Source organism: Elgaria multicarinata, chromosome 4 (genome assembly GCF_023053635.1).
Source record: "Elgaria multicarinata webbii isolate HBS135686 ecotype San Diego chromosome 4, rElgMul1.1.pri, whole genome shotgun sequence".
NCBI classification, from domain to species: Eukaryota; Metazoa; Chordata; class Lepidosauria; order Squamata; family Anguidae; genus Elgaria; species Elgaria multicarinata.
The window spans coordinates 61806844-61833423 of record NC_086174.1 but is presented as its reverse complement, the minus strand read 5'-3'; the positions used below and the strand labels follow the sequence as shown (position 1 = coordinate 61833423).

General features: G+C 38.9%; 1 protein-coding gene across 1 annotated transcript in view; it reads left to right on the top strand.

The window, feature by feature from the left end:
• TTC13 (tetratricopeptide repeat domain 13) overlaps positions 1–26580 on the top strand; it is a 40212-nt gene that overhangs the window by 12096 nt on the left and 1536 nt on the right. Inside the window, exons 6-21 of the mRNA XM_063125417.1 lie at positions 98–190; positions 1815–1931; positions 3250–3360; positions 4239–4321; positions 4975–5116; positions 6256–6430; positions 7326–7482; positions 10380–10510; positions 10944–11076; positions 12438–12530; positions 16700–16783; positions 18562–18646; positions 20495–20601; positions 21731–21866; positions 24369–24448; positions 25772–25850. Of these exons, the coding sequence (XP_062981487.1) occupies positions 98–190; positions 1815–1931; positions 3250–3360; positions 4239–4321; positions 4975–5116; positions 6256–6430; positions 7326–7482; positions 10380–10510; positions 10944–11076; positions 12438–12530; positions 16700–16783; positions 18562–18646; positions 20495–20601; positions 21731–21866; positions 24369–24448; positions 25772–25850 (1806 nt within the window). The remainder of the gene's footprint in view (positions 1–97; positions 191–1814; positions 1932–3249; positions 3361–4238; positions 4322–4974; positions 5117–6255; positions 6431–7325; positions 7483–10379; positions 10511–10943; positions 11077–12437; positions 12531–16699; positions 16784–18561; positions 18647–20494; positions 20602–21730; positions 21867–24368; positions 24449–25771; positions 25851–26580) is intronic.

Sequence of the window (26580 nt, the reverse complement as noted above, 5' to 3'; positions counted from 1 at the left end):
GGTTTGATTCACCTAGCATTGTTCCTTCTAAACATTGTCAACTAACCTCATTCTAAACATGTTCTGCTGCTTACATGCGCTATTTTCCATTTTCAAGGATATAAAAAATGCAGAGCTTGCTTTGTTTGAGCTAAGCAGAGTAATTAGTCTGGCACCAGATCACCCTGAAGTGTTTGAACAGCGAGCAGAGGTATTTTTTTCTTATTAAAAAGTCCTTTTGATTGCACGTTTATTGTTGGGAGTTCTTGTCTTAAAATGTGCCTACACTTTTTTGTGTCATGTATGTGATAGAAGGAAAGATATACTTGGTAATATTCCTATAAATCAGAGGCAGGCAACATGTGGCCCATGGGCTGCATGCAGCTGCCCTCCCCTTTTTTAGCCACGACCACCCCATCACAGCTGAACTTGTTGCAGTGGTGGCAAAACCCCTCTCTCCTCCCCACCTGTAATTTTGCTTCAAAATGAGGTGCACAGGGAGTGTGCACCTTGCTTGGAAGCAGAACTGTGCTGCCAGAAGCTTTCCTGTGACAAATTCAGAGGCACGGCTGCATGGGGGGGGTGGCAGTATGCCCCCCCTCCAGTCCTTGGAAGTTGCCCAGTCCTGCTGTAAATATATAATTTTAATTAAGCTTTAATGTACCGATAGCTATATATTGGTGTACATTAAAGAAGAACGTTTTTGTCCATAGACCCGGTTCACATGTAACAATTAATTATGGGTTAAACAAACCATAGTTAGTCTGGGGTGCATAAGAGTGAGCCCACTACCTCCTGCACTGTTGTCACTTCAGCCTTGAAAAACAATACAGCAACAATGAGGTTGTTGTTCATTGGGTTGTTCACTGTGACGTGCAAACCCGGATGTCTGGGTGGTTGAGAGAGAACCGATCTAGACTCTTGACCCAACTACAAACCATGGGTAAAAACTCTGGATCGTTTCTCCCTCAACAACTCAGAGATCCAGGGTTCCATGATGAGCAATCCAGGAACAGGATGTTCTTGGGTTGTTGATGGAAGTGAATGCAAAGTAATAAGCGGCAAGTGCGCAGGAAGCAGCGTGTTTGCTCACTCAGGTGCAGCTCTGACTAACTGAGTTGTTTAACCCATAGTTAGTTTTTACATGTGAACCAGTTCACAGAATGCTTTGTTCATACCAAAATTGTACTTGCAAAACCTGTTTAGGAATATTGTGTAAACAAACTGAACAGCATAATTAAACTTGTGGTTGTAGCTACAAGAATTCAAAGAGTGTATGAATGTTTGGGTTTTTTTGTTTGTATAGAAAGATGCTTGCAATTATAGACACAACAAGAATTTCTATGAATTGTGCATATGGTCTTAGAATAATTTGAGCACAGAAATACAGAATTCCAAGTATCCCCCAATGTACCTTTCCTTCCTCAGTCCTGAACTGCCTGGCAGAACCAGTAGGCCTTAGCCTGTTTTTGGAAGGTTAAATAAATGCAGTTAACATATGATTTTTAATGTACGCTTTCTATACAATGCATTTGATTAATTATTTAAGTGCTCGACACAAATGTTATACTTTGGGCAGCATTGAACAGTGCCTCTCCACTTATGCAATTGATGTAGCACTAGAGTAAGTGATGTCTAGAGCTATGCCACTAGCATAAGCTGGTATCGTGGGTTTTCCATTATTGGTATAGCACTAGAGGTCGCTTATGTGAATTGCATAAGAAAAGCAGCAGCATTGGATACTGCCCTTTGTATATTAGCATAACCATTATTTTGAAAAATGAAGGATTACTTGTATATTCTTGCTAGGCTAAAGTATTATCTTGGAATTGTAGATATTGTCACCTCTGGGTCGAATTAGTGAAGCACTGGCTGACCTCACTAAAGCTATTCAGCTAAAACCCTCAGCACGACTTTACCGGCACAGAGGTACTCTTTACTTCATATCCGAGGTTAGTTTTCAATTAGGCACTTTTAGTGAATGAGTTAAAACAGATGTTCAAGCTCAAGGGAAAGGATGAATGGAAAACTCCAGGTGCACAGGAGAAGACTGGTTCAGGCCCAACGTGTTTCTGAATAAATCCTCCTCCAGGTGCACTGTTGAAGGACGGTTCTCAGCCTTGTATAAAACACAGTTGCAACTTCAATCTAGATACAAAACTGTACTGTGTGTCTGAAGGTTTCCTCTCCTGTTTTTTTTCTCTCTCTCCTGTGATTGGTGTCTTCCTATTTTTGCCCCTTTGCTTCCATCTCAGGGACCACATCCTAACCTGCAAGGTCGTGCAGGTGTCCTTTTAGACAACACAGTTTGGAAGTCAGGGCAGATCTTCCATCCCCCCTCCCCCATGCTCTATGTCTTGCAATGAGGCTAGCTCATAGGAGTTACAGAAGAGGCTTCTTGAGGAAATAGGGTCAGGTATTTTAGACCAGGAGAATAATATATGCTGAATACCTATTTTTGCAGGAAGAGTGTACAAATGTAATTTACATTATTTAAGCTATATATATGGTTATTTAAGTCATTTATACCTTGCTTCTCTATTAAAATGTTTAGAACAGTCTACAAAATGTGTGGTCACATATATAAAAAGCACGTATTTTGCATTCTCATGGGACATGGAACTTCGTAGCTTAGTTCCAGTATTACCCTATTTCTTCGATTCTAAGACGCACTTTTTTCCCATATAAACATCTCTAAAAATGGGGTGCGTCTTAGAATCGCAGGTGTGTCTTAGGGTTTTTTTTTTCTGTTGGTGGTACTGAAATTAGTGTGCATCTTACAATCGATGGCGTCTTACAATCGAAGAAATACGGTACTTCAAATTTAAAAGGAATAGTTGGTATCTCTAAGGATTGTGGCAACAGCTTATATCAACAGCTTATTTCCCTTTGATTGTTATCATTCCAGTTTTGCTTTTTCCTGGGAATATAAGAATATTCTCTTGCAATTCAAATCCAGTGAGTGTTTACTGGGAAGTAAATCCCACTGAAATTAAAGAAGCTCTGAAGTAAGGATTGGATTGCAGTATCACTGTGTGTCTATATGTGTCTACTCAAAAGTAAGCCTTATTGAGTTTGTTGGGAATTACTCCCAGGTGGACGTGTGTAGAATTGTGGGTTAACTGTGCAATTGACTATCCTTTTTTGAATGAAGAATTACTAATTTTATGGATGGCATGGTATTATGCAACTGCAACATGGTTTGTGTTGCCTTTATTAATTAGATGTAGCGGTTTTCTCTGCTTGATGGAAGTTGTTTTTATGCAACAGGACTATGCAACAGCCCATGAAGACTTTCAGAATTCCCTTGAACTAAACAGAAACCAGCCTATAGCTATGCTTTACAAAGGCTTAACATTTTTTCACAGAGGTCTTCTAAAGGTAATTATTTCAATGTGGAATTTCCCCCATATATGTTTCCATAAATGCATAATGTTATGATGTAGCGGAGCCTGCTTTATGAATCTAACTTTCACTGTCAAAACAGTGGTCCATTTTCCCAGTCTTTCCATTTTGACTGTCATTGTCTTTCCAAGGGTCTAGGCAAAGTTTTTTTCTCTTAGCTGTTTTACTTCAGTTCATTTTAACTGGAGATAACAGAGACTGAACCTGGGGCCTTCAGTATGCAAAGCATGTGCTCTATCCTTGAATTATGAGCCTTGTCCAGTGTTTAACACAAGCACACTATCTACACTACCCATCCTCATGAGTTGATCAGTTGCGGTCAAATGTAATTGCAACTTTTAAAATGGCTCTCTAGTAAAAGGGCTGCTATATGTTACCTGCTATTTTTCATTTACTACTTATCTGGCCCAGGTCTCTGTTTCACTATCTCACTGTTGCCATAATATTTGTTTAGATTTTAAGTCTTTGGCATTTACTTTTTCTTTACGAATCACTGTAGTCTCATTGATTTCAGCTGGAAATGTTTAAAGACATGGTTAATTCTCTCCCATACATTAATGAGACTTAAAAGCGCTTCGCTTGCCTAGATTGTGTTGATTATGTTTAATTCTATTAGTTGTAACATAGTTGTGGAATGAGGATTGAAAACCTCTGAGAAATTCCATTTCTAAGAAAATTTTCTTTGCAGATGCCATTATAAATCTTTTTCCCCTGTGTGCTGCCTTATCATTTTCCTTGCAAGTCATTGTCTAGGTCTTCTATAAAGTATTTATATGAACATTCTAAAATCCCAGTAAGACTTATTAATCTCAGTAGATATAATGAACAATAGTTAACTATTGTACTTTACACAGGAAGCTATTGAATCATTCAAAGAAGCCCTAAAGCAGAAAGCAGATTTCATAGATGCATATAAAAGTCTGGGGCAGGCCTATCGGTAAGCAACTTCTTTTTTAAAAATTTTACTGTTTGGCCCTCAAATGTGAATTCTGCAAAGAACATATTCTAAAACATTCACAAGTCAGACTGAATTATACTGGCCTGCTAAATCTCTCATGTCACACCAGCTTTTGCATCAAACCTTGTGTTGCAACTTACCTTCAATAATTTAATGAGGTGAAAAATTATTTTAAGGTGACTGTGAAGTAAAAAATAATCTCTTTGGCTAAAATAATTTTCATTTTTAGAGTAATTTTTCTGATAGATTTTAAAATTTTAATATCCTAAGCATATGAAGTAAGCCTCGTTGACCAGGTTCACATGACACAGCTGGCTCATCATGGGTTGTATAACCCTCAATGAGCTGCAGTACATGCTGGGTATGTCCTGCAGCTGTTTTGATTATGTCGCCCGAACCCGGTCATTGTAGGTTATTCAAGGGTTAAACAACCCTGGCTTAACCCACAATATGCATTTAAGTGGGGCTTACTCCCAGATAAGCGTGTATAGGATTGCAGCCTGAATGAATGACAGATCTATTGTTGACTTATCTCTGATATGATTACTGATTTTTTGAGCCTGTGTTAAATGAAAAATTCTAATTCATGTGTTGCTTTTTGCTTTTCATTATCACTTTATGGAATACACTAGAGAACTTGGTAACTTCGAAGCCGCTACAGAAAACTTTCAGAAGGCATTGATGCTAAATCAAAATCATGTTCAGAGTATTCAGCTTGGGGGAATGATGCTTTATCATCATGGAAGCCTGGATGAAGCTCTAAAGAACTTTAAGGTCAGTACTGGAATACCTGACAACAGTTCTGCCATATATGCTAGTAACATCTTTGCATGCATATGGTGATTGTGAAAGGCAGTCAAACAAATTCAAGATGGGATAGAATTATCAATGGCTATAAGCTTTCCAGAAGTGTTGGACCGCAACTCTCATAATTCCCAGCCATTGTAGTCCCAACTCATCTGGGCACCAGGTTGGGAAAGGTTACTGTAAACCATGAATGGAATGTCCATGTTCAGAAGCATAATACCTCTGAATACCAGGTGCTGAGGATAAACAACAGGGCAGGGCTATTGCTTTTATGTCCTGTTCGTGACCTTCCAACAGGTATTTGCCAGCTCACGTCATGAAACAGGATGGTAGACTAGATAGAACCTTGATCTGATGAGGATGATGCTACCTGTGTTTGGTTTCCAGAAAGCATAATCATGGTTTACTTATGGAAGATTGGGATCTCTTTTGTAAGTGAAAAAGGGGCCGTTTTAAGCTCCCCCCTGAAAACTATTTCAATCTCTTTGTCTAAAAATGAGCATATGAATAAAGAGTAAATGAATGACTGTGGTTTATTTATCTGAAACCTCACCCAATATACAGTTGAAGCCAGAATATTTCCTTCTGGGTTTAATGGACAATCAGGTGAAAAGGAATTATGGAACTTTATTTTTATATATGATAACGGCAGTGAGACTATTACATGCACAAAAGTGGAAAGGGTCAACATTATCTACAATGGATGAATGGCTGGTGAAGATGTTGGAGTTGGCGGAGATGGCAAAACTTACGTCAATAATTAGAGAAAAGTCAACAACTAGGTTTATAATCGAATGGAAACCTCTTATTGACTTTTTGTGGGAATTAGAAAAAAATGATTTGTTTATCTGTGGATTCAATGAGTAAGAAGAAAACTTTAAGTTAATAGAAAGAGGGGAACTTTGTGGGTTTTTTGTAATTATAGAGTAAGAGAAAATATTGCTACATTGCTGTGGAGAAAATTGGAAGCCCATTTTAAGTTTGTATGTTTTGTTTTTGTTGTTTTTGTGATGTTGGTTTGTTTGTGTGTTTTTGAAACAATAAAACATTTAAAATTGAAACCTCACCCATGTCTTAGATTTATTATTCCCTTTTCAATTTTCTAGAGATGTCTGCAACTGGAGCCATATAATGAAGTGTGCCAGTATATGAAAGGTCTCAGTCATGTCGCCATGGGCCAGTTTTATGAAGGAATCAAAGCTCAAACTAAAGCTATGCTAAACGATCCTTTGCCTGGTCAGAAAGCTAGTACAGAATATCTGAAAGTGAAATACCTCAGAGGTAAGTTGCAAATAATATGTGTAAATTAAAGTATAAAACATTTAAGCATTATATTTGCAGACATTATTAAAAATAAAACGACACACGTTCTCTGTACAGAGAAGGCTCCAACAGTGTCACAGTGCTTAGCGCTTTTGTACCACAAAGAAGTACAAACAAGAAGGATAACTTGAAGCTTGAATATGATTATTATATTTAAAAGTATATGCAGATGTTTAGACTTCTATACCATTCCTAGTTGTCTGTGGGATTAATTGCTGAGATATAATTGCGCCTCATTTTTGTAGATTTGTTATGTTCTTAAGTGTAAATATACTGTCATGCATAAGGCCACTTAGGGCAGTGGGCTGCGATCAAGGTTTTAGGATTTGGATCCAAGCAGACTGCCACTGTTCTCATATTTCATTTCACATTTATCCCTTGCTGTACCAATGGTAATCCTTTTGCATTTTCTGCACATACATACTCCTGTAGTGTGGGATATTTTTCCTTAATAAAGACTGAATTTGTGCAATTCTCCATATATGACCTGACAACTTTGATTGAGTTTGTCAAGGGGAAAAGTATGCAAGACAGATTTGTGAAATAGCAGTGGTGCAGATTCCTTACTAAAATGATTCCACAAATCGGCAAACTATTGGGAAAGTGCTCAGGAAGAAGGAGATCATGAGACCTGAGCTTGACAATTGCCCAAAGATTTATGTCACTTTCAGGAAGCACAGCCTTTTGCTTGTGGGGTGGGAGAAATGCCTAGAAATAATTTATGAACAGTGACAACATATGGTGTGGATTATACTCATGTGATGTTCTGTAGCAGATCATATGAAAAACCTTTGACCTGGAGGTCTTTTAAGATGACTTACAGGAGTCTTAATTATCTTTACTTTCTTCCCAGAATATTCTCGCTATCTCCATGCACATCTTGATACCCCACTTACAGAATACAGTATAGATACGGATCTTCCTGGAAAGTTTAAAGATCACTGGGCCAAAAATCTCCCTTTTCTCATAGAAGACTATGAAGAACAGCCAGGGCTACAACCGCATATAAAGTGAGTAACTGAACTAACCTCCCCCCCAATTCTTTAGTATGCTATACCAGAAATGCTTAAAGGCTTAATCTTGAGTAGAGTATATGAAGGCTGTGGAAAAAACAGACAAAATGGAGGAAAAAAACCTGTGCCCCCTTCCATTTTTTTTTCCAAGTGCCGTTTTTATTTTATTTTTTCTGGGAAATTTAACTGTTTTGGATTATTAAATATTTTCATTTACAATGATGAATAAAATATTTAAGACAAGGTGTTGCTACATTGCTACCCAGACTTTACTCCCCTCAAATGATTTCTAAAAATTGTAATATTTTGTTTTTATAGAAGGACTAGGGATGTAAAATTTCTGGAAATAATGAAGCCATGTGGTGGTGGGGGAATGTTTTTTTAAAAAATATTTTTTGTAAGATTCCCAGCATAGTTATTTTTTCCATTCCCTTTTAACATTATTAATCTACTGATAGACTTTTAGGGTTGCTCCAAGACATGCTTACTTTCCCAGTATGTGAGTAGAATCACCATGTCATAATATGGAAGATAATATATAATCTTGACAGTTGAGTTTTGTTCTATAGAGTCCTCAGTTTCTGGGCTTGTTCTGGTTAGATGCTGGAGTAACTGTACACTTACGTACATATTTGTTTTAAGATGAAATATATTTTCTACGAACACATGGTTTTATTTTAACAGGCATAATTGTACCAAAATTCGATATATTGTTTTTACCAGTTTCCTTAAACCTATTTTGCTTTCAGGTTTGTTTTTGGTTTAAGATAACACTTTTTATTAGACTTTAGATGCTGGAGTAGCCAATTCATGTTTTAATCTAAAATTGACATGTGGAAAAAAAAAAACTGTTGGTTATCCCACCATTGCCATCAGATGTGACAGAACAGCCTCTGTGTTAACCCACCAATGTTTCTTTTATTAAAAGTAACTTTGAGGCTTGAGTCTATGGAACTCCCTGCCACAGTTTTTAATAAAGTTCCAAATTAGACCTCACCACTATGAAATATTGCCTCAGCTATAAAACCTTTAACTGCTGGTAATAGAATAAACCCCCTCTATCTAAAAGAAACTCAGTAGCTTGGTTACTATGGTATCGTCATAGGATAGAAAACTACCACTAGGCAAACCTTTCAAAATGAGCAAAAAATAGGATGTTAATTAACAGAAATTACTTACAAATGAGAATAAAATATCATTCTTGAAATAATAGGTTGAGATTGCTTAAAGTTCCTTCAATTCAATATAATTGCTTACTATTCATAATAGGTGAGAGAGTCTTTCATAGCTGAATAAAATATCAATAGTTTTTCCTATGGACGAGATTTCTCTAGATGGTTTTAGGAAATTCCCTAAATTTCCTTACAAAGAGGAATAGATGCTGTACATCAGTCTTCCTCTGCCTCCAGTTCTTCCTGCTTTTTCTGGTTTCTCGGATGAGTCAGATGCTTCAGGGACTACTTGCTGAAGGTCTCTTTGGTCAGACGTAAAATAGGAACCTAAAATTTATTATGTATAATTTCCTTTGCTCATTTATACAAAATATAAAAGTACAGGTTATTCAGACTGTCATTACAAATTTAGTAACTGAGTATACTTTTAAAGGTTTTTAATTTTAAGGATAATTTTATGAGCAAATCAAGTTATGCATAAACAAGTTATACATATTCCTAAAACAGTCTTCCCCAACCTGGTGCTCTCCAGATGATTTGGACTATAATTCTCAGTATTCTTGACTATTGTTCATGATTTCTGAAGTCCAAATTATCTGTAGGGCACTAAGTTAGGGAAGACTGTCCTAAAATAATCAAGTCACATTAAAACGGTAAAGAGCACTAAAAAAATAAGTATTGCATATTTTTCCACTTTCCCCAAAAATTCAATTTCTTTTCTGGAACAAAACAACCCACCCCCACCCCACCCTGGTTTCAAAACTCTCAGAAAATGTACATGTCTAATCTTGAGTAATCTGCACAGGGTTACCCATCTAAGATATGTCTTTATAGTTTTTGTTTGTAACAAGTGCCAGTTCTTGTTTTTATTATCTAAAAAGTGGGGAAAGAATTCAGCCCTGCTCAGTTTTTGACAACTCTAAAAAAGAAACAAAGGCTGTGACAGTGTCTCTTTTATGGTAGATTTTATTGTTGAAACTGGAATAAGCCCATAACAAATCTTAGAGGTCCAAAATAATGAAAAGTTAGTATAGAAAGCGGTTCTACTGGTTTCTGCAAATACGTTACCATTTCATCTTTCACAATGGGCACTATCCAATTCTGCTGTGCTCCCGCTATTTCTGTTGGACCAGTAGACCCATCACAATGCTTGTTTCCGGAACGGGAGAAATCAACAGAGCTTCCTTCTGCCCAGTTCCGGAAACAAGCAATTCAGCTCATTCCCATTTGCTTCAAGATCCACTAGATTCCTGGGCTGAGAATTTGGTTGTATGCATGCAGTGCAGAATGTGAAGCAACTGTACACTTCCTGCTGGTGAGAGCATCTTGGCAAGCAAGCTGATATTCTTTGAACCCAAATTGGTTAGACTGTTTTTCAGTAGCTTCTTACCAATTGTCCACCCTGTGGGCCCTTGGAAGTTGTGATCTTGGCATTCTTGCTAGAAGGAGCATGAGCAGCTGCTGAACCTCCTTTAGATGGGTGGGGACAGTCAGTCCTTCTCCTGTAGCTGTCAGACCCCATCAGTAAAGTAATAGCCACAGGACACAGTAGTGGGTCGCCCAAATAAAGTTATTTAATGCCTCCAAGGAGCACAAATGGTGCTATTACCGTTTGCTTGACAGCAGTCAGTACTCTTCAAGCATATTTCTAACGTGTTAAATATAGAATCTAATTAAAATTTCATGTTGATATTTAATATCAGCCTTGTTCATGATTTTAAGGGATGTGCTGCTTCAGAAATTTGAAAACTATAAGCCCGAAGTACAAGAGATGATATGTATAGCTGATCATTTGGGTTCACTGATGCAGTATGAGACTCCTGGATTTCTTCCAAACAAGAGAATACATAGAGGTATGTTGGAAAACATGATCTGAATAAGGAAATAAAAGTGTGGGGTTGCTTGCTGTGATATCACTTGGATATTTTAACTATGAAACATGCTTTCTTCTGGTTGTAGTTCAGCTCATTATGCATTAAATAAAAAAATACTAAAATTTTACAAGCTGTCATTTTCCATAATGTGTAAAAACCTAATGAGGCAGCAACCTCCCATGATTAAATTATATACTAGCCCTTGTAATTTCATCCACTTCATTACTTCTCTTAGTCTGCAAACCTATGTACATTTACCAGGGAGTAAGCCTCACTGGGCACAGTGGCACTTAAGTTTGAGTAAAGACTGCTAGGATTGAACTATTAGTTTAGTTGCCTCACTTTCCCCCAAATTTACAGATGAAGTGTAAACGTCCGTGGGTTTAACTGATAACCTACTTTGTTTGTTCAGCAATGGGGCTAGCTGTGCTAGAAGTAATGCAAGCTGTACAGCGAACATGGGTGAACTCAAAAGTGCGGATGAATGGAAAAACCAGGCTAATGCAGTGGAGAGATATGTTTGACATTGCTGTGAAATGGCGAAGGTAATTAAGGAGGAATTATACTTGAACTCTTACTTTGTGAATTTTGTTCTTTATCACTATCCAGACTGCTGAATAGTTATAGGCATCATAAAAACAGAGGCACAATGGACTAAGGAAGTTGTGTTTATAGATCTGTCTCATAGGTTCAGGTTGCTGCATCTCAAAACTATTGCTGGAAAAGATATAGGAAGGGACAACCAAAATTATCAGGGGGCAGGAGCAACTTCTCTGCAAGAAAACGTTACAACATTTGGGACTTTTTTGATTAGAAAAAAAGACAAGGGAGGATATGATAGAGTTTTTTATAATTATGCATGGTGTAGAGAAAGTGAATAGGGAAAGGTTTTTCTCCCTCTTTCATAATATGAGACGCTTGGGTCACCCTAAAATGCTGAATCACGGGAGATTCAGGATAGTCAAACATATTTCTTTGCATAGGTAAACTATGAAATTTGTTATCGGAAGATGTGGTGATGGCCACCAACCTAGATGGCTTTCAAAAGGGGTTAGACAAATTTATGGAGGATAATAAGGCTATTCTTAGCTACTAACCATGATGGTTATCCGGGATCAGAGGCAGCATATTTTTGAATATTAGTCTCTTCCCATGTCCTTCTTGTGGGCTTCCTGAAGGCATCTAGTTAGTCATGATGGGAAATAGGATTCTGGACTAGTGCAGGACTGTTCTTATGTTGCTGTTGATTACAATTTTTATGGCCCAACCTATGGCCCTGCTCACAGGTAATGGCATCAAATTGTGGGTTAATTAATCCATGATTTACCAGGTTCCATGTGAAATGCTGCTTTGCATAATCAACCTCCGATCAGCTCAATTGTAGGTTGTTGTGTGACATGCGAACCCAGATGCTATGGGTAATCCATAGGTTAAACAACACAAAATCAACCTAAGAATTAGTCATAGATTAATTTTGAGTTGTTTAACCAACGAATAACTCATACTGTCTGGGATCTTATGTCACACAACAACCTCCAATTGAGCAGATCAGAGATTGATTATGTAAAGCAGCAGTTGCTTGCACAGAGCAAGTAACCCAGGCAAGTTGCCATAGTACATGTGAGCTCTTCACCATAAATATCTTAATACTTCCGATTTCCAGTTTAATCTTATCCAGGCACTGATAGAGGTTAGCCCAATATTATAGATAGAAGCAATAGAAGCAATAAAAAAAGCTTTCTTTAAAAAAGGTATTAAGGATGAAATGCTATGCATATTTAGACAGAAAAACGTCCTGCAATGCTGGGAATTGTAGGACTTTTTCCTGTTTAAATATGCATAGGGATTGCATCCTAAATCTGAATCTATACAACTGTAATGGTGTTGATGCAGTATCTCTTTACAGGATAGCTGACCCAGACCAGCCGGTACTATGGTTAGACCAAATGCCAGCTCGAAGTCTTAGCAGAGGCTTTAATAATCACATTAATCTAATCAGGTATGACACTTCTGTGAAATCCTGTTTGCATCAGAAATTGTGCCAGAATAATTTATTCTGCTTCATGAAGTTCATATCATGATATGTGTTTATATGTGTTGGGATTCGTGACATTGCCTTATAACCCTTTTTTCTTCCTGTGACAATTTATTGTATTGTATATTTTTCAATCCTGTGAACAAATTAAAGTCCCCTTCAAGATATTTCTTTTTCTCTTCTATTCTCCCCCACCTCTCAGAACTTTGAGTCAATTAAATCTCTCAAATCTTTCAGTATTGCCTTTTATGCAGAAACTGGAAACCATTTATTTATTTATTTATTTATTACATTTTTATACCGCCCAATAGCCGAAGCTCTCTGGGTGGTTCACAAAAATTAGTAATTTTCCTATGCAGAAACCTGCTGCGGTTTCTAAATATAAGCAGGTATGTCTAGAAGGTAATACATGTGACATGGATAATCCATATTGTTATGTGCTGCATCACAAGAAGGCTCACCTTTCTTCAAAAAGTATTTATTTATTTATTACATTTCAATACCACCCATAGCCAAAGCTCTCTGGGTGGTTTACAAAAGATTCAAACATTAAAGTTCAGTCATCGTTGTGTGTCCCTCTTCTCCTATACTACAAAACAGGATTTCGTGCATCTCAGCATCCAAAAAAGGAGTGAAGGCAGAGAACATAGCAAAAAAATTGTCAATCACAGGGGTTTGAGCTCGTGGTGGTGGTGGGAGTATGCAGAAGCTGCCAAATGTTTTGCTTTTCCTAGTAAGAACTTCTGAATCCTTGCTGAGACCAATTTCTGCATTTTATTTAAGTCTAGGGAGGGATATTGTATAGTCTCTTGTAAGTGCAGTCTATCAAATACAAAACCTGCACGACATCTCAGTGACTTCAGTTGGGCTGTGTGAGAGTATGACTCATGGGTGATGCTCAACCTGTCTGACTGCACAGTAGTGTAAAAACTCTTCCATCTTGATATAACCTACTGTAGTTTTGTGGCACTTCTAAAAGCTATCTAACCTACACTTTATTTGTTTTTTAAAAAGTACCTTTGTGGGTGGTGGTGGCTGTTTTCTGCTTGTTCTTGTAAAAGCATCAACCTTTCAAAGTACAAATGATATTTTCACTTAGATTTCTCCTCAATTTAAGTCCTTCAGACCTTATGTAGATCCATACACAATCTTTCCAAAAATCTAAATTCAGGATCTAAAATCTGCTGGCTATAAATGGATATAGGATGTCAATATCCCTTCAACAACACTTTCTATCAGCAGAATGGAGAAGGGGTACATGCAACATTGGATGTAGCCCATTGAATTCCTATTAGATATTTTGCAGCTTTCATTCTGGAAATTAAATTAGAAAAATCTGGTTGTACATTTTTTGTAACTTGAAACATCTTGTTGGCATAGAAGGTGTATGATATGCAGCAGTGGGATGTGTCACAAATGGAAATTGGATGGTTTTCAGGCTACTTCCCATAGGGCATGTCTACACGACTCATTATCCCGGGGGCAGGGAGGGATGATCCCTCCCTTTCCCCGGGATAACCGGGACGGCTTTAATTCTGACTTTTCCCATGGTCTCGGAATCGTCCCGAGACTGCGGGACATGTGGGCAGCCGAGTAAATGTGAGGAACCAGGCATGGGGCTCTTCAGAAGCTCTGTGCCCATGGTGGGTGGGGGGGAGGGGGGAGAGGGGTCTTCAATTTTAAAAAAATGGCGGGCACAACATCCTCTTCTTCCCGGGATGTCTTGTGCGGCGTGTGGACTGAGGGGGAGGATCTCGTGATCACCATATCATGAGATCCTCCCCCTCCCCTTCCTACGTCTAGACATGGCCATAGTCATTATCTATTTGATCCCTCTTTAAGCACAGTAGTTCAACCACCCCTATGGGTTTTGATAAATGCAATTAAGCATAGCAGGCTGAGATAAATGAAATTTGAGATGGTTACATAGAATTAGCAATTCCCGTCGCTGGAACAGCATCTGTCAGTGGAACAGGGAGGGGACGTTTCCACTTGCAGCCTCGTGTGCCCCCACCCACCCCTGGACCAGATTCGGAAGGACTTCAGGGAATGGAGGGGAAGTTCAGATGTATATGTCTGCTTGCACAATGTTGGATCTCTCCCATTATTAACCCCTGTGATTGACAAGAAGATTTGTTACCTGGTATTTGCAACTATAAAGTTTGCTCTATAAAATCTTGTTTTGTAGACTGGGAAACGAGAAAGGACTTCAGCAAATGCAATAATGGTATGTAGTTTTCCCTTTGAGCTTATGAATGTCTGGCAGCAGTCTAGCCTTTTTCCTTTCCTTTCCTTTTTCTTTCTTTCTTTTTTTTTTGGTGAGTTCTTGGATTTTTATTTATTTATTTATTTATCAATTAATTACATTTCTATACTGCTCAATAGCCGGAGCTCTCTGGGCAGTTCACAAAAATTAAAAACTTTCAAAGTATAAAACAACAGTATAAAACCATAATATAAAATACAATATAAAAGCTCAACCAGATAAAAACAGCAGCAATGCAAAATTACAAATTTAAAACACCAAGTTAAAATTTATTTATAGACTGTTAAAATGCTGGGAGAATAAAAAGGTCTTCACCTGGCGTCTAAAAACATATAACGTAGGTGCCAAGTGAACCTCCTTAGGGAGCTCATTCCACAGCCGGGGTGCCACAGCAGAGAAGGCCCTCCTCCTGGTAGCCACCTGCCTCACTTCCTTTGGCAGGGGCTCGTGGAGAAGGACCCCTGAGGATGACCTTAGGGTCCAGGCAGGTACATACGGGAAGAGGCATTCCTTCAGATAGCCTGGCCCCAAGCCATTTAGGGCTTTAAATTTTAATACCAGCACTTTGAATCGGGCCCGGACCTGGACTGGCAGCCAATGAAGCTGGAAAAGGACTGGCGTGATGTGGTCTCGTCGGCCAGTCCCTGTTTGTAACTGTGCCGCCCTGTTTTGTACCAGTTGAAGTTTCCGGACCATTTTCAAAGGCAGCCCCACGTATAATGCATTGCAGTAATCCAAACGAGAGGTTATCAGAGCATGGATAACTGTAGCTAGGCTATCTCTGTCCAGATAAGGGCACAGTTGGTATATCAGCCTAAGCTGATAAAAGGTGCTCTTTGCCACTGAGTTCACCTGTGCCTCAAGTGACAGTTCTGGATCCAAGAGCATCCCCCAAACTACGGACCCGATCCTTTAGGGAGAGTGCAACCCCGTCCAGGACAGGACAAACATCACCTTGCTGGACAGATGAACCACCCACTAACAGTACCTCCGTCTTGTCCAGATTGAGTCTCAGTTTATTAGCCCTCATCCAGTCCATTACCGTGCCCAGGCACTGGTTCAGAACAGCCACTGCCTCACTGCCTTTTTGAGCATTTACAGGTGCATTCATTATGTTCTAGGGGCAATTCAAAGATCCTTGATATTTGTTTGCAAGCATTGCCTAAAATAGATATTATACTGAAGCTAAAGTGTGGAGTTTAAATGAATATGAGCCAATATAAATCCACTATCCATGTCTCTGGAAACAAATGAGTTGTAGATGAGCTTTCATTCTTTTCACTGGAGCTTCTTGGGGGGGAAATCTTGATTATTATGGCCAGTCTATGTAATAACAAGGCTCAAAAGCAGGAATAGCTCTTATTTCCACATTTAAATGTTTGCACCGCTCTGGTGAAACTCCTCTTTGCTAGCAGAGCATTACTTCCACCCCATCCTAACCTCTCAGCCGGCCTTCAGTGTGGTTTATAATTGCTGCATTAGTATTAGTTCTTATACTTTATTCATACTGTGGAAGCCTATCACAGGGTTTACACGTTGATGGTGAACAAGCTATACCAAAGATAGTTAGTCTGCCATTATCAACGTTGCCCACAACGTTCAATCACAGATGTGTGTTGGGGGCGTGCAACAGTATGATGGTGGTTAGGTACCAACTAAAAGTGTGTGCTGTTATGTGCCTAGAATACTCAGTAATGCACAGGGGTTCTATGGCAGAAAGATCATTGTTGAAAGAGTTTCTTCAGCAAGCAAAGTTTGCACTCCAGTGTTTTACTGCATAGAAATTCTGTGTGTACTTTTTTTTTAACAGTGTGTAAATGCTAGCTAACTGTCCAATATCCCATTTTTAAAATGTTTGTATCTACAGGGGGCAGGTTATTAACATGAGATACCTTGAATATTTTGAAAAGATGCTTCATTTCATCAAAGACAGGATCCTTGTTTATCATAGGTAAATAAATTATTCTCCTTTGTTAATACTATAGTAATTTTTTATATTTATAAACCGATTCAAGTGCACGGTGCTGTAGAGTAGTTTAAAAAATTATGCCTGCAGGCATACAATCTAATCAAGATGAGACTTTAATGACAGAAAGGAGGCAAGGAAGCGATAAAGGTCAAAGACTTGGCCAGGTTTTTAAACACTCAAGGACAGAAATGCAGATATCAGGAGTCAGCAAATTTTGGAAAAAAGGGACAGTGAAGAAAAAAGGACAGAGGCATGAAATGGAATAAGTAACCAGAGGTTTAGCCAAGAGAAAAGTACTGGCTGAGCAAAGACTGCAATAAAGGGGAGAGAAGAAAAAAAGGAGATAAAAAAGGAGGAAACAAAAAATATGAAGAGATTTAAAAACAAAAATAGCAATAAACTATTTCCGATAAGGAAGTACAAGGGAATGGAAATGATGTAACACAGTAGAAATATGGGCAAAATGAAAAAAGGGAGTGGGGAGCATGGGTAAGCTGATGTATGAACAGAGAGGAGATAATGACACCGGGAAAGAGACAAACCAGAAAGGAGAGTTATGGTGGTCAACCTGCGAACGAATGAGAACGTCTTCACAATAGAAGAGGACAAACAACTTTTAAAAGCAATACTTAAAAGTTGGAAATTGCTCGTTTTTGCAGTTCTTGTTCTGCCAGATTGACTGAAAAGAAAAAGACTGAGCCCCAAAGAAGAAAAAGGTGATGGAGGAAATCAACCAGGAAAGTCATTAAGAGGTAGAAAAGGATGAAGAGTAGCATGAGCAGTAGAAACATTAACATGAATAAGATCAGAAGGAGCGCAGGATTTATGCTATGTGCTCTTAGGAGCTTGAGAAACAGATAGAAGATAAAGAAGGAAGTGCTAACCGGAGATGAGGAATGGGAGACTGATGAGAATGCAGGGGGAGAAAAGGTTCTTGTTTGGATAGCAATGTAGAATAGAATGAACTAGCAACAGAATTAGGGAAGGAAGACAAAATAGGTAGTAATAGAGGAATAATTAGAGAAGAAAATTATCCATATTTATTGACCAAATTACAAAAAAAAAATGTCTCAACAGGAAGAAAGGAAGATGAAAATAATGAAACAAATCCTTACCTGTGAATAATGTGCAATTTATTTATTTCATTTCTATACCGCTCAATAGCCTAAGCTCTCTGGGCGGTTCATAAAAATTAAATCCATAGAGCACAACTTGAAATATAAAATATGTAAACTTAGATCTCAATGTAAAACCACAGTATAAAAGTACAACCTGAATAAAACTGAGTAGCACTGCAGAGTTTTTACAGATTTAAAGTATTGATTTAAAACAGCAGAGTTAAAAGAAAAGGCCCTACCTAGAGGTGTCAGGGATCGAACCTGGGACCTTATGCATGCAAAGCAGGTGCTCTAGCACTGAGCCACAGCCTCTCCCTTATAACTGGTGGTTTCAGTTCAGACATAATGGCAAACTGTGGTTTGTGGAAAACAGAAAACTATTATCTCCTCACAGCTGTAATGGAGGAAGAGGGCAGAACACCAGAGCCCAAGGTTTGCACAAGCCTGTTCCTAAACCGTGATTTAGCTTTGCGCCTGAATGCAGCCATCTCAGTAAGATGGCTTACTAGTGGCTACCTAGAGCACATCCTCTAGGTAGGCTAAAGGGTATATGTTTTGACTTTCCATACTTGCACATTCATATAAAAACTAAAGCCAGGTTAAGAAATATTTAATTAAAACTATATTGTCTAACTTTTTTAGTGCTAATAACCACAAAGAACTATTAGAAGTTCGTGAAGCACTGGAACAGGTCAATAAAGTAGAAGACCTTCTCCCAATAATGAAGGTAATTTTCTCTTTTCCCCCACCTTCCCACATCCTTCAATTTATTTTGGTAATATTAGAGGTAAGATCACTAACAATTGTGCTTGCATGAAGAACTGAAAAATCCTCTATGTTTTAATAGACTTAATTAATTGCCTTAGTATAGATGTTTATGAAAAGTAATGCTCAGCTGTTCCTTTCCAGTAGTGTAACACAAGCACCTACCGTATTTCTTCGATTCTAAGACGCACTTTTGTCCCCCATATAAACATCTCTAAAAATGGGGTGCATCTTATAATTGCAGGTGGTACTGTTGGTGGTACTGAAATTAGTGTGCATCTTACAATCGATGGCGTCTTAGAATCGAAGAAATACGGTATTTTGGCTTTTGTTTTGGAGTCTAGGGGTGCAACTCCCAGCATTCTCCAGCCAGCGATGTAGGACTTTTTTTCCTATCTAAACACGTGTAGGATTGCACCCTAATTTGTTTTGCAAGAGTAGAGGGTAAGAAGGAGCGCACAAGTGGCTTAGCTACACCCCTGTCTGGAAAGAGATAACCTGGCTTCAGTTGTCTCTGCTCTTGAAACTTCTAAGTTAGATTACTGTAATGTGCTTTACGTGCGGCTGCCTTTGAAGACAGTTCAGAAGCTGCAGCTTGTGCAAAATGTGGTGGCCAGATTGACAACAGAGACCAGAAGGTTTAAACATATTTCACTGATTCTGGCCTGCTTACACTTAATTTTGTGGTTAAGCAGCATGGTTTAGCGTGTTGTCTGAACCAGGCCTATGTTTCCAAGCTGGATTCAAGGTGCTGATTTTGATCTGTAAAGCTTTAGATAGCAAGGGACCGCAATTTTAAAAATAAAAATGTAATAAATAAAAATAAATACCTGAAAGAGTGCCTCTCCCAGCATGAACCTACCCATATACTATGCTCATCTAAGCCCCTCCTTCGCAAGAAGCTCAGAAGGTGGCAACAAGGGTGAGGGCCTTCTCAGTGTTGGCTCCCCAATTATGGGAATGATCTCTCCAATTATGCCCACCTGGTGTCAACAGTGCTAGTGTGGTGTAGTGGTTGGAGTGTTGAACTGGGAGTCAGGAGATATGGATTCTAGTCCAGACTTGGCTTTGGAAACTCACTGGGTAACTTTGGGTCAGTCATAGAGTTTCAGCCTAGCCTACCTTACAGGGTTGTTGTTGTTAGGATAAAAATGGAGAAGAGGAGGATTATGTATACCACCTTGAGTTCCTTGAAGGAAAAGAATATAATGTAATAAATAAATTAAAAAAACAAATAAAAAAACACTGTTATCTTTTCCGCATCAGATTAAGACCGTCCTTTACTCTCAGGCATTTGGCAGTATATGATAAGTTTTTTAATCGGGTCCTGGCATTTCTTATTGTGATTGTTAAAATCGTTTGTGTATGTGTGTGCATTTTCTCTTTATATGTGAGTGGTTTTTACAGTATTGCATTTTAATTTTTTAAATTGCCACCCTTTTATTTCTCTCTCTTCCTCCCTGCCCAGTGGACTGCCAGGGGAGGGACAGATCACTTTTGCCAGAGGTTGCTTGCAGGGGCCTTTTGAAATTAAGCTGCTCAGCCCTAGTTGATTGTAATCCAGTAGTAGCAAAACCTCCTGTACTTTTAAGAGCCCGGGCGGGGGGGGGGAATGAAATTCTCCTTTAATGAGAGGAAAAAGCACCTGTTGGATATTATCCTGATTCAGAACTCTTAGAATGAAAAGAAGCCCTGCCCTTTTAGGATTATTGTTGTGGGGTATAGGGAAACTGGAACTGTTTTAAGTATGTGTGAAGTATAAACCATATATTTCAACATTGTTTTCTTGTGTGTGTCTTCTTGAAAGTAGCTTAACAGTAAAACAAGAGATGGATTCACTGTCAACACCAAAGTCCCAAGCCTCAAAGATCTGGGAAAAGAATATGATGGGTTTACTATTACCATAACAGGAGATAAGTATGTTGAATTTTTAGTTTTTTATGGGGGGAAACATAGCAGCCTTTGTTTTAATCAATGTTATTGCAGCCAACGACTAAGAATTTTACAAAGATTCTAGTTCTTTCCACACTGCCTCTAGTCAAGATTGTCTGCAAAACTGCATTTTCTGTGCTTTAATTTAATATGTCATTAATCTCTTTACAATCATGCAACCTACACTACTCTTAAGTGCCCTAACATTTCTTGCAGTTCTGACTTCATTAACAGCTTATAGATTGCATTCACTACTATAGTTTATTTTGTATCTTATCCATGTAAATAGCTTCTCCTGTATGCAAAAGTTTTGATGGTGCATGTTACCTACCATTCTTCTTCTACTGTTCACAAAGGAATACGCTAATATAACTAGTTTTCTGTCATCTATTATGGATTTCTGTTCTGAAGGGGGGGAAAGTCAAAGTGATAGCCAGTGTTTTCCTATAACACTAAATGTTAATTTAGTGCAACATGACTGAGAAGAGAAATAAGCCAGAATTCAGTTTCGTGTTAGCAGATTCCTGGCTTGCTGTTTTGTGAGAATCAGGAATTGTGGTTTAAAATACACAGGGTTAGTTATTGGTTTGTTTAGCAATTGACTAGAGTCTACAATTCCTGGTTTGCACATAAGGGCAAGCCAGGAATTTGCCAAAGCAAAACTGAATTCTGGTTTATTCCTCCACCCAGGCAGGTGGGATAAAAAGAGGGGAGGGGGAAGTGTGTGAGGCTGAGGCTTTCTGTTTGTGCACGTAATTATGACCTCCTTGCACACATAACATGTGAATGCTTATGCACACGCCTTTGAGTGATGCTTGCTATGGATATTGTAATATCTAAGAGTCCAGTCAATGAAGTCCTGCTTCTGTCCATTCCTTATGGTAGATATATCAGTGTAGGCATTTTTGGAAATACTTGTTTTAAAAGTATTTTGATATTCTAAAAAATATGCCAAAGTTGTCTTTGATACTACTTTTTAATTTTTGTTGTTTGGAGTTGGTTACTTTGCCTGCATTTCTATATTCCGCTGGCAATTGTTGGAATGATTTGTTGAGGGACTAATGTATCATTCCATATATGTATTTATATATGCACTCTCACGCCTACTTTTCAGGATTGGGAACATACTATTTTCAGTTGAAACACAGACAACAGAAGAAAGAACACAACTGTATCATTCAGAAATAGATGCTCTATATAAAGACTTAACTACCAAAGGAAAAATACTTGTTTTATCTGCAGAACTTGGGGTAATGTCTTTCATTCTTTTAAAATCCAGAATACAAAGAATGTGGTTTTTCTCCAAGAACTGCTCCCTATTCTGCATGGCAAACCATGTTTGCAATGGCAATTCCAGAAGCATTTTGTGATGTAGCATGGGGGTGGGGGTGGGGATCAGCTGATAAAAGAAAAAAGTACCAAAAAAGGTGCCACTGGGTTGGCAAAAGCCATCTCCATGAGCCTAAGCAACATTTTAGATTCTGGCCGTAATCTGCGTATCCATGAAATACATTCATTATGAATAAAAACACATTCCATCCCTGGTTTTGTTGTTTATTCGTTCAGTCGCTTCCGACTCTTCGTGACTTCATGGACCAGCCCACACCAGAGCTTTCTGTCAGCTGGTGCCACCCCTAACTCCCCCAAGGTCGAGTCCGTCACCTCCAGAATATCATCCATCCATCTTGCCCTTGGTCGGCCCCTCTTCCTTTTGCCTTCCACTTTCCCTAGCATCAGCATCTTCTGCAGATTTCCTGTCTTCTCATTATGTGGCCAAAGTACTTCAGTTTTGCCTTTAATACCATTCCCTCAAGTGAGCAGTCTGGCTTTATTTCCTGGAGTATGGACTGGTTTGATCTTCTTGCAGTCCAAGGCACTCTCAGCATTTTCCTCCAACACCACAGTTCAAAAGCATCTATCTTCCTTCGCTCAGCTTTCCTTATGGTCCAGCTCTCGCAGCCATAGGTTACTACGGGGAATGCCATTGCTTTAACTATCCTGACCTTTGTTGTCAGTGTGGTGTCTCTGCTCTTAACTATTTTATCAAGATTTGTCATTGCTCTCCTCCCAAGAAGTAAACGTCTTCTGATTTCCTGGCTGCAGTCAGTGTCTGCAGTAATCTTTACACCCAGAAATACAAAGTCTGTCATTGCCTCCACGTTTTCTTCCTCTATTTGCCAGTTATCAATCAAGCTGGTTGCCATAATCTTGATTTTTTGAGGTTTAACTGCAACCCAGCTTTTGCACTTTCTTCTTTCACCTTCGTCATAAGGCTCCTCAGCTCCTCCTTGCTTTCGGCCATCAAAATAGTATCATCTGCATATCTGAGATTGTTAATGTTTCTTCCCGCGATTTTAACTTCAGCCTTGGATTCATCAAGCCCAGCATGTCGCATGATGTGTTCTGCGTACAAGTTGAATAGGTAAGGTGAGAGTATACAACCCTGCCGTACTCCTTTCCCAATTTTAAACCAGTTCGTTGTTCCGTGGTCTGTTCTTACCATTGCTACTTGGTCGTTATACAGATTCCTCAGGAGGCAGACAAGATGATTTGGTATCTCCATACCACCAAGAACTTGCCACAATTTGTTATGATCCACATGGTCAAAGGCTTTAGAATAGTCAATAAAACAGAAATAGATGTTTTTTCTGGAACTCCCTGGCTTTCTCCATTATCCATCAGATATTGGCAATTTGGTCTCTAGTTCCTCTGCCTTTTCTAAACCCAGCTTGTATATCTGGCAATTCTCGCTCCATGAATTGCTGGAGGCTACCTTGTAGGATCTTGAGCATTACCTTACTGGCATGTGAAATAAGTGTCACAGAAAATTAGAAACATCGGAGGTAAATTCCAGGCAAAAATGGGTATGATCAGAAACAAAGATGGCAAGGACCTAACAGAAACAAAAGAGATCAAGAAAAGGTGGCAAGAATATATGGAAGATCTGTATAGGAAGGATAATAACATTGGGGATAGCTCAGACGGTGCGGTCAGTGAGTTAGAGCCAGACATCCTGAAGAGTGAGGTTGAATGGGCCTTAAGAAGCATTGCTAATTCCATCCTTGCAATACTATTTATGAGATTATTCATAATTATTCATACTTTCAATTGTTCAAACATAAATCTTTTTATTCTTATTGGGTTATACCCAGAATGTTCCATTCTAGAAAGGACTAAGATCTAGTGAGGGCTTCCCCGATCCTCTGTTGGAGCTTTTCAGGGGACTTCGGGGGGAAGGAGAAATTGGCAAAATTTGCATCCCCACCATTTCTCCCAGCCGGAGCGTCCCATGAGTTGAGTTTCTTTCAGAGGAATTCTAAAGCAAAAACATGTCTATCCTGTCTTTCCGTGAATTTTTAAGGTGGCTCACAATCTGCCAAAAAATAAAAGCAATGTTAAAACAGCAGATCAGTTCCAAATAATAATAATAATAATAACAACAACATCAGATGAAAAAGCTAAAAGGCCTGGGCAAATTAAAAGGTATTTACCTGGCTTACAGTAAGCCATGTGCCATAATGCTTATTTAGCCGTTAATGCTGTTTCTTTCCATGATGCAACTACTTACTTTTTAATAGAAAAATAATATCTTGTAATAATGAAAACTTGTGCAGGAAATAATATGTTGTAATAATGAAAACTTTAAACATTTCTATAAATGTATCCATCAAAATTCAGTAGCCTGATGCATACGGTTCTATATGAATATCTCGATTTTTCTTGCTACATACATGGTTTTATTTTTTATTTAGGAGTCAGATGCTGTGTGCAATCTAATCCTGTCTCTTGTATACTACTTCTATAACTTAATGCCTCTGTCCAGAGGTTCCAGGTCAGTATTTTTCTTCATATTTAATAACTGTATCCATGGCTGCTCACATTCTGTTTGTGGAGTGATATAAGATATTACTTTATCAGTAATATGAGAAACCATGAATCTCTTCCCCAGTCCCTCTCCAGTTTCTTAACCCTTTTTTTTTTTTTTTGCATCAATGCTGGCTGTCCTATTGTTGTTTGGACCTGTCATGAGAAAACAATTCCTCAATTTTTGTAGTACACATATAAGAATAAATTTCTCGTTTTGTGTTTGAGATGCTAAAACTTGTCTTAGGGGCAATCTTATGCACCGGGTTGCTGAACCTTTTTCCTTTCAAAGGCTGCATTTGCTCTCATGTAAACTTCTGGGGGCTGCATGCCAGCAGTGGGCATTGCCAAAGTCAAAAGTCAGCAAGGAATAATTAGAATAATTAGCGACTTGCGGGGAGGGGGAAGCATGAAAGCCCTGAATGGTATATAGTGACGACAATTCTTCCAAAGCACCACTTAATGTTATAAGTGGGGCTTATTAGTGTCAAATTGTTCTTGTAGGAAAAAGCTTCAGCTTGAAAAAGAATGTTCCACCTGTTTGAGACTCCTCAGGAGTAGAAGCCAGCCTGCCACACACACTCTCTCGCTTTCCCTCCCTCCCTGTCTTTCTAACTCTCTATCTCTCTCCTCTCTTCCCCCACCACTTCCTAGGGCAGCAGAGTGGGTGGGTTGGGCTGCTGATACCAGAAGAAATTATTCTTTTTCTGCATTACCAACTCGCTGCATTCCTGTGCTGGGCACTGAGAAAGGGACTTCCTGTTCTCAGTCTTTAGCATGGAAACTTAACAACCTGCTCATGGAGGAAGAATGCAATCTCTTCTTCCATAGGTATGTCAGTAAGTGACGTGGCCACGGAGGAAGAAAGTGATCCCTCCACCATGGGCAGCTGCAGTCCATCTTTCCCACTTCTTAGCTTTTTCCCTACTCATCAGTTCAGTAGGAAGTAGGGGAGAGATTGTGGCATGGGGAGGCCCAGTGGGCTGCATCCATTCCACGCCTGCTGGTTCCCCACCCGTTATACATACTTGAGAATGAATAAGCCCTATTGCATTCAGTGGGACTTCTGAGTAGACATGGATAGGATGGCACCATTGAGTGATACAGTTTTACGATATTGAAATCGGTACAGTAGGTTCACAGCAAGTACATTGCACAGATGTAAAATATCTGTTAAAATATATAATCTCTTAAAAGATTTCTGTTGACCTTAACTTTTGAAATTGCAAAACATGTTCTGATGTTTCCAAAGTGCTTTGTGTACCCTTTATTTTGTTCGTTTTGTTTTTAGTGTAGTGGCGTATTCAATAGTCATGGGAGCATTGATGGCAAGTGGAAAAGAAGTATCAGGAAAGATTCCAAAAGGAAAGGTATGCTCTGCATAACATATGTTGATATTTAGATAAAAGCAGCTTCTGATGTGTGTGTGATACCCAAGTGTTCCTGCATCTTGCTTCCACATCTAAACTGCTCCTCAAAGTGTAATGTGGGACTGGTTGTGATGCAGAATGTATAGGCTGAAGGCCTATACCCACTTACCTTGGAGTAAAGCATGACTGAATATTGTGAGACTTACTTCAAGTAAACATGCATAGGATTATGCTCTGAATTTCTAAAATCTATTATTTTATTTATTAACAGTTATATTTATATCTTATTTGCTAAAAAAAAAAGGGGGGGAAAGCCAACAAAGCAGTACTTTTTAGTCCGCTAGTCAGTAGTTCAGAGGTATTTGCTAGCTGTGACCATTATGCCTTGAGCTCTAAGGAAATGTTCCTATTACCTTTCAGCTGATCAAGTGATGGAGTATGTGAAATTGGCTCTTTCTCTTTATCCCTCCCTCTAAAGAGGCATAGAAAGCTCTTGTGTGAATAATAGAATAATATTTTCTGTTTATAATCAGATGACATTGTCCACAACTTCAGTGCTTCAGATGGTCAAGAACTCAGTTATATATGGGGTTGGATAGAACAAACACCTTGTGTGGACAGAAGGGCTCCTTCCATCAGCAGGAGACTTATGGTCCGGAGGATCTTTTCCTCTGGCTGAATGGGGGAGGAGGCATTTTTTGCTGATTCCGCGCCGCCCGCTCCGCTCTAG